Source organism: Chelon labrosus (genome assembly GCF_963514085.1).
Source record: "Chelon labrosus genome assembly, chromosome: 1".
NCBI classification, from domain to species: domain Eukaryota; kingdom Metazoa; phylum Chordata; class Actinopteri; order Mugiliformes; family Mugilidae; genus Chelon; species Chelon labrosus.
Genome location: NC_140337.1, coordinates 36,797,587 through 36,813,559, shown reverse-complemented (window position 1 = coordinate 36,813,559; position 15,973 = coordinate 36,797,587). Strand labels below are relative to the sequence as shown.

Sequence of the window (15,973 nt, the reverse complement as noted above, 5' to 3'; positions counted from 1 at the left end):
GCTCCACCTGAAAGCCAGCATCAAATAAGGAAGAGAGTGGGAGGGATCTCACTAGGATCCCCAGACAAAGAACGAGCAAATCGTAACAATTGATCGTTAATCATAATAATTTTAACAATAAAACTCATTACTCCTACCTGAGCAATAGTTTAACAGTTTACGGCACAGTTTTACAGTTAGATAAACAATAATATTAAACTTAACACATCCAGGCTGTAACAAGGAATCAGCGATGAAGTGAAGACCTTCAAATTGTCCTGCGAGTCCAGCTCTTTGTCTCATGTTGGACATCACTGCAGTCTGTCTGGATCAGCTGGAGGAAAACTATAGGCAGACAAATAGACATGTCAAATAATGTTATGTAACATACTTAATATAACTCTTATGAGTGTTCAACAGCTCATTATTTATTTAATTAAAAACATATTATATTAAATTACTCCAATTATATATATATACTGTCATTAATGTTGTTGCAAGCCATAAATGTTTCCTACTTTATGTGGTGGAATAATATATTTTTCAGTTTGACACAGTTTAATTTAAAAATATCTTCCCTTTAAATTGTAAAACTTCAACATTATTACTGTGATAAGCACGCTAGCAAGGCGGCGAATTAGCCGGCGGCTAACCCCACTAGCCTCCGCGTTAGCTCACGGCTAACTGCCGCGGCTAATTCGTGTTTAACTCCCGCGGGTCCGCGGTTAAATCCCGGTTAGCTAGCGGTTAGCTAGCGGTTAGCTCGAGGCTAACTCCGCGGTTGAGTCCGCGGCGTTAAGGTAGCGGCTAGCTAGCTCCGTTAGCTCCGCTAGCTTGCTAACATACATGAGCTATGCTGGAAGGCTAGTCGTCGGCTAAATCACTGGGCGGCTACTCGTTAGCGTCTGTTAGCAGTTTAGCTATTCACTGACCTAATAAGATGAAGGAAACGGGTCAGGGATGTTGTGTCAGGAGTTTCAGCAAAGCAGCCAGATATAATTTGTGTTTAAAATAAAGGAAAAGGTCATAATGTCAGGTTCTGACCCCCTACAGTACTGCAGTAATGGTTTGGGGGGTTTTAATGTTTTGGCAGATCATGTTTTCCACTGAGAGCTCTTTTCCCGCCTCTCGTCCCCTGCAGCTGCGTGTGTGAACGTGTGTAAGCTGGTTGGGGTCTGGTTGTCATGGCTACCAGGGTCAACTGCTCCTGTTAGAATGTCAGTTGGAAGACGGGGAGAGAGAGAGAAAATGCTGAAATATCGCCTCGAACAGGAAGGACTTGTGGCCAAACCGTATTTCCAAACATTGAACCGACTTAACTTTGGGCATCTTGAGGCTTTCCTGAACGTCTAGATATGTAATTTGTGGGTAAAATGAAGAAATGTGACCTGTTTCAAGCGATTCAAAGAAAGGTTACGTCTGCTTTCCTCCAGAAATTTCCCTGCCTTTTTAACATGGCAGTCTATGGAGCTGTGGATGGGTGTTGCTGGCGCATCTTTGTGTCTGACGCCAAAACTATAAGACTTACAGCTTTAGCAGACGAATTTGAGTGAGAAGACACATTTTCCTACGTTTCTATGTATAAATTATGTCTGTCGTGTGAAATTTGTGGCCACGGGAGCAGTTTCTGTGCAGTTTTTTGACTAACTTTCTTCTCCCCTCCTCACTCTAGCTGATGATGTCATCCACTCTAGCACAAACATTCCGCGCAATACACACCCATTATAAACCCTGAAATTTGAGTAAAAACCTACACAACTCTGAGGCTTCATAGTTTAAAAACGGTAAAAGTTGCCGACAAGTGAAGTGAATCTCTGAAGAGAAGGCAAGAGTACCTACGTTTTAAAGTTGAAATGAAGTCTCTCGGTTAAAGTATGCCAGAGCAGTTCATTGTTGAAAATGTCTGTTGAAATTGTTTTTTTTTCGGGCTTCTCCATTCATTTCAATTGGGAAATTTGTCGCAGTTTTTTCGCGACTACGTCGCGAAAAAATCTTGTTTGAAAGAACTGTATAGAAGCACACCGAGTCCGATCGAGACGCACGTTTTGATGTATTTTGTGTCTGTGTGCGACGAACGGTATTTGAGTTGAAAGGTTTCGAAAATGCGTAGGAAAAAGTTTAATAATAATAATAAGAAGAAAAAACGTAGTGAAGAACAATAGTTTGCAGTGCTTCGCACTGCAAACTATTGACTCCCATAGCTTTGCTATGAGGGTCAATAGTTTGCATTGCGTAGCACTGCATCACTAATAATAATAATAAGAAGAAAAAACGTAGTGAAGAACAATAGTTTGCAGTGCTTCGCACTGCAAACTATTGGCCCCCATAGCTTTGCTATGAGGGGGTCAATAGTTTGCATTGCGTAGCACTGCATCACTAATTAATCTAAAGGCCACTTCGAGTGAGGTCGCGGGCCGTGTGTGTCCCCGGGCCGCCAGTTGTCCATCCCTGATCTAGACTGAATATGACAGAGTGGTAACTGATGGAAAACAATGGGCAGCATGCCGGCGGTGACGTCACGTGCAAACAGCTGGGCTATGACAAAGTGACAGATTAAATCAATGCTATCAAGGTAACTGGGAAGAAATAAAATGCAACAACTTACCACCAAACATTAAAACCTTTGCTGGGAAAAAGGCTGGACCATCTGACTTTTCTCTGCCTTTAATGTCCCACTTCACCTCCATGTCGTTTTCTCCTTCTTTCCTTGTTGAGAACGGGACCGTTGTTTTTTCTTTGGAGAACAAGATCGTTACCTGCAGCGGTGGACGCCAGTTTGAAACTAGGCTCCCATTGGCTGCCAGGTAGGGAGGCGGGAACATGGACCGGAAGTGCAACGCGCGACCGTACAGTTTATGTGCGCGACACTAGGCGCGTTCGACTCAGTGGCGGAGCTAGAGGGGAGGCCGGGGTAGCACTGGACCCCCCTGAAATCTGATTGGACCCCCCAGATGCCACCCCAGATGATTGACATATCGCGGCACCGGCGCACCGCACTTCTTGTCGGAAGGAGCCAGTTGCATTTTTAAATCAGTGAAGCCTATTGACTGCTAAGTCCCTCCTGTACAGTAGTTGGCGCTATATACCACAAAGCGTTGCGAGCCACCTTCATTAGGAGAAGAAGAAGAATCGCCACTGAAGAAGAGGAAGATTTGAACTGGAGTCGGTTATCGTTGCCTGTTACCGGAGATCAACGAAGTGACAAAGAAAAAGAAGGAGAAGAAGGATATCCTTCATGGACAGAGAAATCCTTGTCGTAAAGTAAGTTTTACGGTGGTGTCCTAATGAGTCACTGTTTAAAATAACTTTTGTAGATAGAAGTTTGTTTTGTTTTTTGCTACAAGCAGAGAGCCACGGCATCAAGCAAACGTTAACGTTAACTTACATCTCATGGCGTCTAGCTTCCAACAGCCGCTAACGTCTACGTTTAATTAATTTGGGTCGCTATTTATATTTACGTGTTTCTCCAATGATTCTAGAGGAATGAAACTAGCGGAGAATGATATATTGGAGAGGGATGGAGAGAGACAGAGAGAGATGTTTGTGTGAGTAACTATGAATGTGTTGGTGCATTTTCACCATTTTTGTAAAAATTAGTTATTATTAATTAATTATTGAAAAATTGTTGCCAAGTTGTGTTTTACATTTTCTGCATTGTTAATAAACTGCAAATTATATATACACAAATCTGATCTCCTGTGTGCTTAGTATGTACATTTCAACATTTGACACTCCGATTGCAATTGATAAGTCAAGAAACAAATTCATTGTTATAGTCTGTGGACCCCCTGAAATAGCCTTGGCCACCCCCTGGCCACCCCAAGGATAAAAGTCTAGCTCCGCCACTGGTTCGACTTGATGCAGATCTGTCTGAGTCTGACTTGACGTGATGCATGCTGGGTTGTCATGCTCATAGATCTCGAATATGATTGGTTAAAATGAACTTGTTCTACCCAGCATGCATCACGTCAAGTCAGATCTGCTCAGATCTGCATGAAGTCGAACGCGCCTACTGTGACAGCGAGAGCTGGAGAAGCTTCTGAATTAGCTCATTAGAGCTAACATGGAGAAACGTCGTAGACCTTATAAAAGACATTTGGAGGATTACACAGCAGAGATTCCAAGGACTACCAAGTACAGATGGAAAGTAAAAGTAAGTAACAGATAATGAATTAAGACTGTTATGATTTCATGATGTCTAAGATCAGAACACAGCAGCTAGCTTGCTGCTTACAGTGCAGCAGAGCTTTATGTTCAACACAGTTGGTAGACTATTCCATTCCATTACTTTCCACAGGCTGCTGGTGATGTGAGGTTAGCTCCAAGTTACCATGTGTCTAGCTTTATATTAAATTACCGTTTCCAGTTGCATATGTTGAACTGGTTTGATATGTAAATCATCATCAGTTGAAAAGGTCAGACTAAAATGTAATGTTTTATTTTAGTTTATTTGGGGACTACTGTATATAAATTACTAGTTGCATTAATTTGTAATACATTTAGTTGAGCAACTTTGATTGAATTCATCAATTTGTACCTAGTTTTGAAAATATATATATATTGTACAAATATTTACAATTTAAGGCGAAATGTTGAATCTGGTTTTATTTTCAAAGGTAATTGCTACCCATGCACTATGTACAGTCTCATTTGGAGGCATCTTCCCAAAAAATGTTGGGATTATTTTATGTTAAAAATGCACTCAGTATACCCATGGGGAATGAAATGACTTGAGTAATAATTGACATTCATATTTGAACACCCCACCTTTCCAGGGCAGGACAGAACTACAGGACAACACACAAGATGACATGAGTCGACCTATTGTTTCCCACAGAGAAGTTAGAGATGATGTCAACAGTAGGAGCTCCCCCACACCTAGGCTTTTGGATACTGCCTTTCAACAGGTAAATACACAATGACACAGTTTGTCCAAGTTATTACACACATCCAATCTTGAAATATGTCAGGACATCTTCTGTTGCCAGGAAACATTCCCCCATGTATCTTGGTAACTTTCTTATCCTGCTTGATTGAATTTTAAGAATCTTCCCTAAACTGTGCTGTCAGCTCCTCTGATAGCTATAATCATTACCACATGTCATATGCCACGTCACTGATTTATATAATATTCATCAGAGGGCTTCCAGTGACACCCTCAAAAAGTGTCAGCAGTGCACACATGTAGTTTACTGTACATGTAGTTAGAGGTTTGCTGTAATAGTTGAGTGCATTCATACCATCTAACAGACAGTTTATCTTAATTGTGGTACATTTTGACCTATCCTCTAGTCTAAGTGTAGACGAATGACAACATTGTCAGTACAAAGCAAAGGCTACAGTAAACCACCTGCACAATTTCAGTTAATCGTTTTATTAACTACATTTTTCATTCTCTTTCCTTGGTTCACATGTAGAATGATAATAAAGATAACCAAATCAACACAGAAAAACAACCGAGTAACACTTCCAACAGTGAAGAAGATGATGATGATGAAGTCAACACTGAGAACCCTACCACAAGCAAACTGGACGTGGACATTTCAGACTAAAGAAGAGATACAACAGTACTGTATGCTTGAAAGATGACACATTAAGTTTAATTAATGACTTTGGCAAACTATGTTGTGTTTTAGTTGAGGTACTTACAGAATCAGACAGGCCTGTGTATGTAAAGATTCACAGAACAAAGTACTTTATATATGAGAATAAAACAAAACAAAACTGTTAATGCTGTGTGGCCTGACATGATTAAAACTAAATGTGTTCTTGTTGAAACGGATGATGCTGTGTACTTAACACCATTGCCAAACTCTTATGAAAGGGACTAGAACTTGATCAATAAAGTCAAGTCAATGTTTCTGTTGTTGTGTATGTTTTTAAGGTACATAAAGATAATGTCAGTGAACACACATACCATTTACTGTAAACTTCTGAAGTCCAGCACTATATGATCTTAAACATGTAAGTTTCTAAAAGGGGTAATACCACAAATAAATTGTGTAGTGGAAAAACATTTTTATTCTGCTAAATTAAATATATGCACAAGTCAATGACTTGATCTTATTCTGTACTTGGACTAAGCTATAGTAAGTATTAGTACTTTGTGGCAGAAAGTAGTAAAAAGTATACCAAAGTACAAGTATAAGCTTTAGTCTTAAAGTATAAGTGTAAGTCTTAGTATATATATACTTAGTCTTACACTTTTCTTTATACTTTTCAGTATCAGCCAAGTATACTTCACTATACTATTCTTAAGTATATGAAATAAAGTATATAAAAAGTAAACTTCAAGTATACTACCTCAATTTTAGTATAAAATAAGTATACTTCTAGTACACTTGAATAAACTTCTTTTTGCTAAGGGTAAGACGGGAAAAAGAAGAACTTCACAGAAAGAGACCTGGAGACGCTACTCACTGGAGTGGAGACAAACATGTCCTCTTTGACAGCTGTCCTCCACCATGTTGGTTAATATCACATATGATCTGAACATTGATGAATGAACATGTTTCATCATGTGATGGTTCTTTTATATCAGTGTGTGTCCAGTCCATAGCTCTGATTACATTCAGAAACCAGCTCTTTAATGTTGACCTGTTCAGATGCATTGTGGGTATTTGATATACCTGGCTGACATGAGGATAACTCCGTCCCACACGGCTGGCATGGCTCTGCTCAGGGTCGACCGGTCAGACTAATAGTTTTCACATTGATGACAGTTTCCCAGCATCACCTCTAAGTGTCTCCAGAGGATCAACAGCTGTAGAAGCCAGCGTACGCCAGACATGACGTTGGTGAAGGAACGGACAAGTTCACGGTCATTTCACTCTTGATGGTAAAAGGTAAATGGCCTTGATTTTATGTAGAGCTTTTCTACCTATTGGTACTCAGAGCGCTTTACAGTCACAGACACATCTACCCATTCACTCACACATTCACACACCACTGGGAGCAACTGGGGGTTCAGTGTCTTGCTCAAAGACACTTCAGCATGTGTCACTTTTCTGTGAGCGAGTACGTATGGAACGTTTTTTTGTCTGCACGCACCCTTCATACATGAGGCCCCAGGAGAGAAAAGAGCTGAGGAAGATAAAACCAAGGAAAGCATCTGGACCGGATGGTATCAGCTCCAGGCTCCTTAAGTCCTGTGCAGATGAACTGTGTGGAGTTATGGAGCATGTCTTCAACCTGAGCCTTGAGCTGAGAGTGCTACCTCAGATTTAGAAGACTTCGTGTGTGGTACCGGTTCCTAAAACATGACTTTTCTAAGGGATTCTTCCAACGGTGTGGGAATAATCAGGAAAAATACGGACGTTTAGTCCCATTGAAATGAATGGAGAAGACTGAAAACATCACCAGCATTCCAAAATGCCCTCCTTCACTTTGCTGAGCAATTACTCGGCTGTGCTTCTGAGTAGAAAAATGACTGTTTGTAAGTTTGTACGAGGCACGGGAAGTGTAGCTTTATTTTCCTGAAAACAGTGTTTGGATACCTTTTACGGTTTGGTCAGGGTCACAGTTTATGTTTTGATGAAATTTTTGAAAAATCTTAAAAACTTCTGGTTTATAATGGATCCTTATGGCCGCACTCTAACTCTCACTCTAACTTCAGAGATTCTTTGAAATTCTGAAGAAAAAAAAGTGTTCAATCTTATGGGGTGGCCACAGTTTTTGAGGTACAGAGATGAAAAATACATAAAAACGTAGGGATTTTTGTTGGCTTTCAGATGGTGTGGGTCTGATTTCTGTATGTCCTACGGTTTGGACTGTAGGTTCCTCCGAGCGAGGAGTGCACCGACCACTTTTCAAATTTTTCCCCATGTGTATGTGAAAAGTGAGAGCGATTTTTCGTCGAGAATACCTTTGCCTCCTTACGTTTCTCAATCGATTGAGGCCACAATTTTCATAGTTCGCGCGTGGGAATGACACTAAATCGTAGAGGACAAGCGGCTGACGCTCAGAATGTCTTTGTTTTCTCGACAGGACTTGTAGTTTCTGATTTATGAGCATTAGTTGGGACCCCTAATCCTAGGGTCCAGTTTTTTTGGACCTCCCTCTCACTCAGGCAGAGGTGAGAGTCAGAAGGAGACTTCAGCAGCAGCTGGCCCTGGTGGCCATGACAACCGGACCCTAACGAGCTTAGACACGCCCAACCGAACACTGCCCTGCCCCTGATTGGCTTACCATGAAATCCAGTGTTGTGGGTAACACGTTACAAAGTAACGCGTTAGAGTACTCTAATTACTTTTTTCGTGTAACTTGTAACGCAACGCGTTAGTTTCGTGCGTTAAGTAATCAGTAACTTTGTTATTTTTTTTAAAGTAATCCGTTACTTTAAGAATTTCTCTGGATAAGGAAAGAAAAATTCCGACTACAGCTGCTTCTTGTCAGACAGTACTGTGCCACCTGAGGATGTGTCAGCAGACGAGCAGCGCTGTGATGATGCGTCTGTCCCCTGCTGACCTACGTTACCTGTGTGTGTGTGTGTGTGTGTGTGTGTGTGTGTGTGTGTGCGTGAGTGTTGATGGCAGAGAGGACAGCTTTTGAATCGTGGAAGTACGCACATTATTTTCAATTCGCCAGCGAAAAGGACAAGAACAACATAATGGTAACATGCTCACTCTGTGTTGGTGAAAAGCTTCTGTCGACCACAAAAAAATCCACTTCCAATTTAAAAAAACATCTTGTATTAAAGAAGAACCCCTCTATCACCCTGGTATTGTTCTCCTGCAGAGTTAATCTGGTTGGATGAATGACGTTATTCATTGTCAGGACTTCTCGGTGCATTTAAAGGAGGCTGTGTGTTGTTGAGTTGCAGCATGTGTGAGGAGCTGCTAATGGCTTTTGATGTTTGGTAACGCAGGAGTACTCTAACGTGTTACTGTTACTCATAGGTAACGCTGTAACGTAACGCATTACTTTTAATTGAACGTAGTAACCTAACTAACTACTCTCCAAAGTAACTATACCCAACACTGATGAAATCTTACCCTACCTTAGCCAATCATCATCACTTATGTGGCTGAATGCTTGGTTACAACATCTTGCAGCAGTTGCTTGGCGACTTCACCGCTGCGTTTCGTTTTCCCTCATTCTGCTGAACGAGGTGAACGAACACAGAAGTGAAGTCTGTCTTTTTGTTTTATTCACCTTACAGGTAAATAAGGTGAATAATCCACGTCAAAATAACTTGATGAATGAGCGTAAATGTGACGTTATGCACTGTTGATAAAGAGAAAACAAAAAGATGTTTGTGAGGAAAGTGACCATGTTGCATGTAGTTGAAGTCTGGGGTGTTGCCGTGTTCCACCAGAGTAGAAGATGGCACAGAATATGATGTTTGGAACCAGATACATTTATAATGTTTGGTGTTAAAGACTCACATGTCAATAAATTCTGCTGAACCAGGTGAACCAACACAGAAGTGAAGTCTGTCTTTGTGTTTATTACACTTTACAGTGAATCTATAAACTGTTTACCAGCGTACCAGTTGATACTGGTAACGTGATGGTGAACACAACTGAAGAACTTTAGTGTCATTAATGAATAATTAGAGAGCTCCTGTTTGTTCTTGGGTAAGAAGGCCCTCGACCATACATGAGCCAGAAGACAAGAAAGACAATCTGCTGCTGGTGCTGGGAAATAAGAATGAAAAGGAATGAACCTGATGAAGACACAGGGAAATGTTCTGAAATCATTCATTCACTTCATAAATAGATAGTTGAACATTTAACATTTAATACATCAGTAGTTTACACTTCTTAACTGGTCTCTCTTCAATGGAGAATGGGACATATTTCAGACTGGAACCAGTCAAACATGTTTCACTCTAAATATTTCTCTTCAATGTGCTCAGAGCTGCTGCTGCTGTCTCTACAGCTGATGATGGGATTTGTTGTCCTCTCAGTCCCCCAGGTGGAGGTGGATTCAGGGGTGGAGTCTGTCCAGCTGACCTGGAAAACCACAGCTCACCTGCCTGAAGACGCTAAAGTGGAGTGGACAACAGAAAATACTTTGCTTACCAGGAAGGTCCATGTGTATCAGAACGGCTCTGACCATCTTGAAGACCAGAACCAGATTTACAGAAACAGAACGAAGATGAATGAAGACCTGCTGGAAACTGGAGACCTCAGTCTGACCCTGAAATACCCCACATACAATGACCTCAAGACCTACACCTGCACCGTCTACAACAAGAAGGGAGACATCCTGATGAAGAAACAAGTGAAGCTCAATGTCAGAGGTTTGTTTTTTTTCTCCCTCTTTCTTTCTTTGTCTTTTCTTTCATTCGGTCTTTATTATTTTCATCCTCTCTCTCTCCGTCAGTGATCTGTTTGTGTCGGTGCAACCGTTGACGCTGTCCACAACAAAGGTCATTGTGTCTAATGTCCCCCCCTTTATCACTGATGAGTTCCTAAGCAGAGAGTTATCTAGACATGGAAAAGTTGTGTCTCCTCTTAAAAAGATCCTCTCTGGCTGTAAGTCTCCATTGTCTCAGCATGTGGTGTCTCACAGGAGACAGCTCTACATGATCCTGAACAACCAGGATGAGGAGCTGTGGGGTCAGGGCGGGATGGTGCTGGTCAGCAGGACGGCCTGGACGGCGCTGCTGGTGAGGACAGTGTACAGGTTGAGGGAGAGGAGGGACTCACAGGAGGAAGATGTTGGTGTAAGTGGTGAAGATGACCTTGAGGAAAGTGAGATCAGTGGTGAAAACACTGTGAATGGTGGAAATGGTTTGAGTGTGACACAGGTGGGAGAGACAGGTGAGCTATGTGAAACACAGGTAGGTGCAGGTGAAGTGAGCAGAGCATGGTGTGAGCAGGTCGAAGAGGCTGAGATGGTGGAAGCAGAATCAGAATACAAATGTACTCCACGTAAACCAAGGACTGAAACTAAAAACACGTGTGCTGAAGCAAAATCAAGAGGAGTGAGAGCAGACAGACACAGAGAAGAAGCAGGAGCAGACAGACAGCAGTGCTGCTGAGGAAGACTGTGAGTCTGACAGCAGTCATCTGTCCCTTCTTAAAGGGGGGGGGGAGCAGTCAGGAAAGAAAGGCTTACACAGCCACAATGGTCAAGTCCTTCCTCCAGGAAACAAAGAACATGAAAGGAGTTAAAGTGGAGGATTATTTTCCTGATCTGGAAGGTTTTTACACCTCAGCCAGGTTCCACATGAGGAACAGAGAAGAATCAGCTTTAACTGATCAGGAAGTCTTCAGGCTGAGGAAACTAGAGCTTAAAGTTAAGAGACAACACTTCAGCAGTGATGATGGAAAAGGCTCTTTGTTGCATTTGACCTCAGTTATTGTTTGTTCTTTTATTCCTCAGTCTGTACGGCTTCTTTTAGAGTGGGGAGTCTGAATGTAAATGGGGCCAGAGATGCTAAGAAGAGAGCTGTTATATATGAATCAGCTAGAATCAAACACATGGATGTTCTTTTTCTACAAGAAACACACAGTGATGCAAACAATGAGGTAGACTGGAACAGAGGATGGGAGGGGGAGGTGGTTTCTAGTCACCACACAGCAATCAGTGGAGGAGTGGGTCTCCTGTTCTCCAGGAACTTCACTCCAGCTTCTCTGGAGGTCCAGCATGTCCTAGAGGGGAGGTGTCTTTTAGCTGTCATTGGTAATAAAATGTGCCAATGACAGCAGCTTGGTGGGATTCCTCTTCTGATAAATGATGTTCTTGTCAAGTTCAGGATGAGAACTGAAGATCATTGTTTGCATGAATCATTCATCAGCACAGATTAGATCCTAAACTGATGCTACACACAACTGAAGAACTTTAGTGTCATTAATGAATACTTAGAGAGCTCCTGTTTGTTCTTGGGTAAGAAGGCCCTCGACCATACATGAGCCAGAAGACAAGAGAGACAATCTGCTGCTGGTGCTGGGAAATAAGAATGAAAAGGAATGAACCTGATGAAGACACAGGGAAATGTTCTGAAATCATTCATTCACTTCATAAATAGATAGTTGAACATTTAACATTTAATACATCAGTAGTTTACACTTCTTAACTTGTCTCTGTTCAATGGAGAATGGGACATATTTCAGACTGGAACCAGTCAAACATGTTTCACTCCAAATATTTCTCTTCAATGTGCTCAGAGCTGCTGCTGCTGTCTCTACAGCTGATGATGGGATTTGTTGTCCTCTCAGTCTACCAGGTGGAGATGGATTCAGGGGTGGAGTCTGTCCAGCTGACCTGGAAAACCACACCTCACCTGCCTGAAGACGCTAAAGTGGAGTGGACGGATGATGAAGATGAAGTAGTCCATGTGTATGAGAACGGCTCTGACCAGCTTGAAGACCAGAAGAAGATTTACAGAAACAGAACGAAGATGAATGAAGACCTGCTGGAAACTGGAGACCTCAGTCTGACCCTGAAATACCCCACAGAGAGAGACACCAACACCTACACCTGCACCGTCTACAACAAGGAGGGAGACATCCTGATGGAGAAACTAGTGGAGCTCAATGTGAAAGGTTCTCTCTCTCTCTCTCTCTCTCTCTCTCTCTCTCTCTCTCTCTCTCTCTGTTTTCTCACAGTTTCTCTTTCTGTACACAGTTTTCTTTTTTTTCTCATTTAAATTTTTATTGAGTTTTTGTGAGTACAGGGTTGGCCATACATCTCAGATTCTTGGCATAAACATATTCTGACATGTCACAGAGGAAAAATAAAATTAGAAAAATAAAATAAGAGAACCAAGTAAGAAAAGTAAGTAAATAAATGTGGGGGGTGGGGGGGGGGGGGGGGGGGGGGATCCAGTCCACAGAAAAAAGAAAAGGAGCTGTGCTACATTAAGTCTCTGGCTTCTTAGGCTGAGTTTGCATTAGTCCTCGTGTAGGTCCAAAAAAGATCCCAAGAGGTCATCCCATCCTCCTTGTTAGCTGACAGTTTGTGAAGCATAGATTCATAAGATGCAGTCTCCACCATTGCATTAAAGCAGTCTTTCATATTAGGAGGTACAGGGGTTTTCCAGTGTCTTAAGATAACTCTGGAAGCTGTGACCAAGCCCACCATAATCACAGAAAAGGTTCTTTTTGATATATTCAGTATTTGTGATCTGCCCCCTAATAAACATACAGCAGGAGTCAGGGGAATCACTGAGCCTGACCAGTTACTCAAGAAGTCCACGACTTTAACCCAAAATGGACTCATTAATGCACATTCCCATTAACAGTGAAGAAAAGTTCCTCCCACTGTTTTACACTTCCAACACATATTATCATTCATCAGTTTCATTCTATGTAATCTCACAGGGGTATGATAGTATCTGTGTACGATCTTACATTGCGTGAACTTCCCTCTTGCCTCCCTTACATACTTTACATAGTCTGCTAGTATACCCAGCCATTTCTCCTGGGTAAAGTTTATTCTCAAGTCTTGCTGCCGTAACAATTTCACATTAGAGGACTCACCACTTACTGAATAGTTTGTTAGTTTATAAAATTGTGAGGCCGTGCAGCGTTCCTGTGGCGCATTCAAATATTCCAAAATATAATTTTCTGAACAATTACAAATTCGAAATTTTACAGTTTCTAAATTTTTCCCTAATTTGTATGTATCTCCAAAAATGCTGTTTTCCTACGTGTCTAAATTGACACGACAATTCCTCATTAGACATGAATTGTCCATTTTTATATAAGTCTCCTATAGTACTTATACCACTTGAACGCCACTGCCTCCAATACACTGACGTTTTACCAACATGTATGGCAGGATTAAACCATAATGAAGCATAAGACTGTACATATTGTGACAGCTTATACATTTTGTGTACCTTGGCCCACACTTCCTTAGAGTGAACAAGAACTGGATTTGTTGTATTACTTTGTTGAGACAGTTGCTCCTTTGGACTAAATGGTAAACATAACTCAATCTCCATCCAGTCTAGCTTGTTGTCTGTCATTTTCCAATATTTGGCTCATTTAGCCATTTCAAAAGATATCCCATATAACCTTGGATCTGGTACACCTAAGCCCCCTTTCTCCATGGGGGCACAGAGTTTGTTTAGTTTTATCCTTGCTCTTTTCCCATCCCATAAAAACTGTTTAACTACATCATCATACTTCTTAAAAATGGCAGGCGGTATTGTGATTGGCAGCATCATTACTAAGTAATTAAATTGAGGAGCTACTATCATTTTAATAATATTGACTTTTCCCCACAGAGTAAGTTTTATCTTTTGCCACTTCTCCCAATTTGTTTTCATTTTTTCCAACACTGGATTAAAGTTTAACGAAGGCATCTCTCCTAGGTCTTGACTGAGTTTAATTCCAAGGTACTTCATGCCTTGAGGTACCCACTTAAATTTAAGTTTTTCCACCATGTAACGGTGGCATGTGGAAGTCAAAGGCATAGCCTCGGATTTATTCCAATTAATTATGTAACGTGACAGTTTAGAGTAGGACTGAATAGTATCCATCAAATGTGGTAAAGATGCCTCAGGGTCTGTCACTACAGCTACAACATCATCAGCATATAGCAACAATTTATGTTCCTGTCCACCGCCCTCTATTCCCTTAATTCTCCTATTGTTCCTGATACTAACAGCCAGTGTTTCTAGACAAATTATAAACAATAGAGGGCTCAAAGAGCAGCCCTGGCGAGTGCCTCTAGACAGGCTGAAAAAGGGTGATATAGCTCCACTGGTAATTACTGCTGCTTTTGGTTCTTTATATAATGTCTTTACCCAATGAGAAAAATAGGGACCAAACCCAAAATGTGACAAAGCAGAAAAGAGAAAACTCCATTCCACTTCGTCAAAAGCCTTTTCGGCATCTTGGGAAATAGCAGCTATTGGCACATTTTTGGATTGCGCAAGCCACATTAGATGTATTAATTTCCTCATGTTGTCCGATGAGGACCTGTTCTTCATGAAGCCTGCTTGGTTGGGATGTATAATATTGGGTAAACTTTGTTGAAGTCGTAGAGCCAGCACTTTTGTCAATATCTTAAAGTCCAGATTAAGCAGGCTAATAGGTCTACAGTTAGATGGGTCTGTTATGTCTCTGTCTTTTTTTGGAATCAGAGATATTAAAGCTTCATTAAATGTCGGTGGCAAGTGGCCTTTTTCAAAAGCCTCCTGATACACCTTCACCAAGACTGGGGCGAGGATGTCTAGGTATTCTTTATAATATTCCACAGAAAATCCGTCATAACATGGTGATTTCCCAGTGTTCATTAATGACAGACCTTTCTTTATTTCTGCTACAGTTATAGGTGACTCTAACTTCCTTGCGTGATCAGGGTTAAGCTTAGACATATTAATGTTAGAGAAGAATGAATTCATTTCATTGGCATCGCAGGATACTGTTAATGTATATAATTTCTTGTAATACTGTTGGAATGTTTCATTTATATCTTTTGTTGAGGTTACTAATTTATCTCCCTGTTTGATAGCTGAGATTATATTTGAGGAGTCTTTTTCTTTCACTTGTCTAGCTAATATTTTCCCAGTTTTTTTCCCCACCTTCATAAAAATTTGTTTTTAATCTATATAAGGAACATTCTACTTTTTTGTTAAAGATTTCATGCAGCTGAAACTTAAGCTTACAGAGTTCCTGATATTGTGGTTCTGAGAAGTGTTCCGCTAAGTAATTTTCCTTTAATTTAATTTCACCTTCTAATTCTTTAATTCTGTTTAGGCTCTCTTTTTTCTTTTGAGCCGAGCGAGCTATTAGTTTCCCTCTTATATATGCTTTAGAGGCCTCCCAAACTGTTGGAATTTCCTTAGTACTGCCAATGTTTAATTCAAAGAAAGATTTCAAATCCTCTCCCAACAATGTCCTAAAGCCTTTGTCCTGTAGTAATGATGTATTCATTCTCCATCTAGTCCTCTTGTAATCCCATGTCCAATTCTGTGTTTATACATAATTCCACCGCTGCATGATCTGTGATAGCAATAGTTCTTATACTACAACTAACTACACTGTTTACTAAGGGGCTTGCAATTAAGAAGAAGTCAATTCTGGAGTGT

The 15,973-nt window shown here is 41.0% G+C and overlaps 1 protein-coding gene across 1 annotated transcript in view; it reads left to right on the top strand.

The window, feature by feature from the left end:
- Positions 1–15,973, top strand: part of LOC311487731 (butyrophilin-like protein 2) — a gene marked incomplete at its 5' end in the record, with an annotated part of 195,517 nt that overhangs the window by 164,928 nt on the left and 14,616 nt on the right. Inside the window, one exon of the mRNA XM_084544093.1 lies at positions 9,890–10,225. Within this exon, the coding sequence (XP_084400219.1) occupies positions 9,890–10,225 (336 nt within the window). The remainder of the gene's footprint in view (positions 1–9,889; positions 10,226–15,973) is intronic.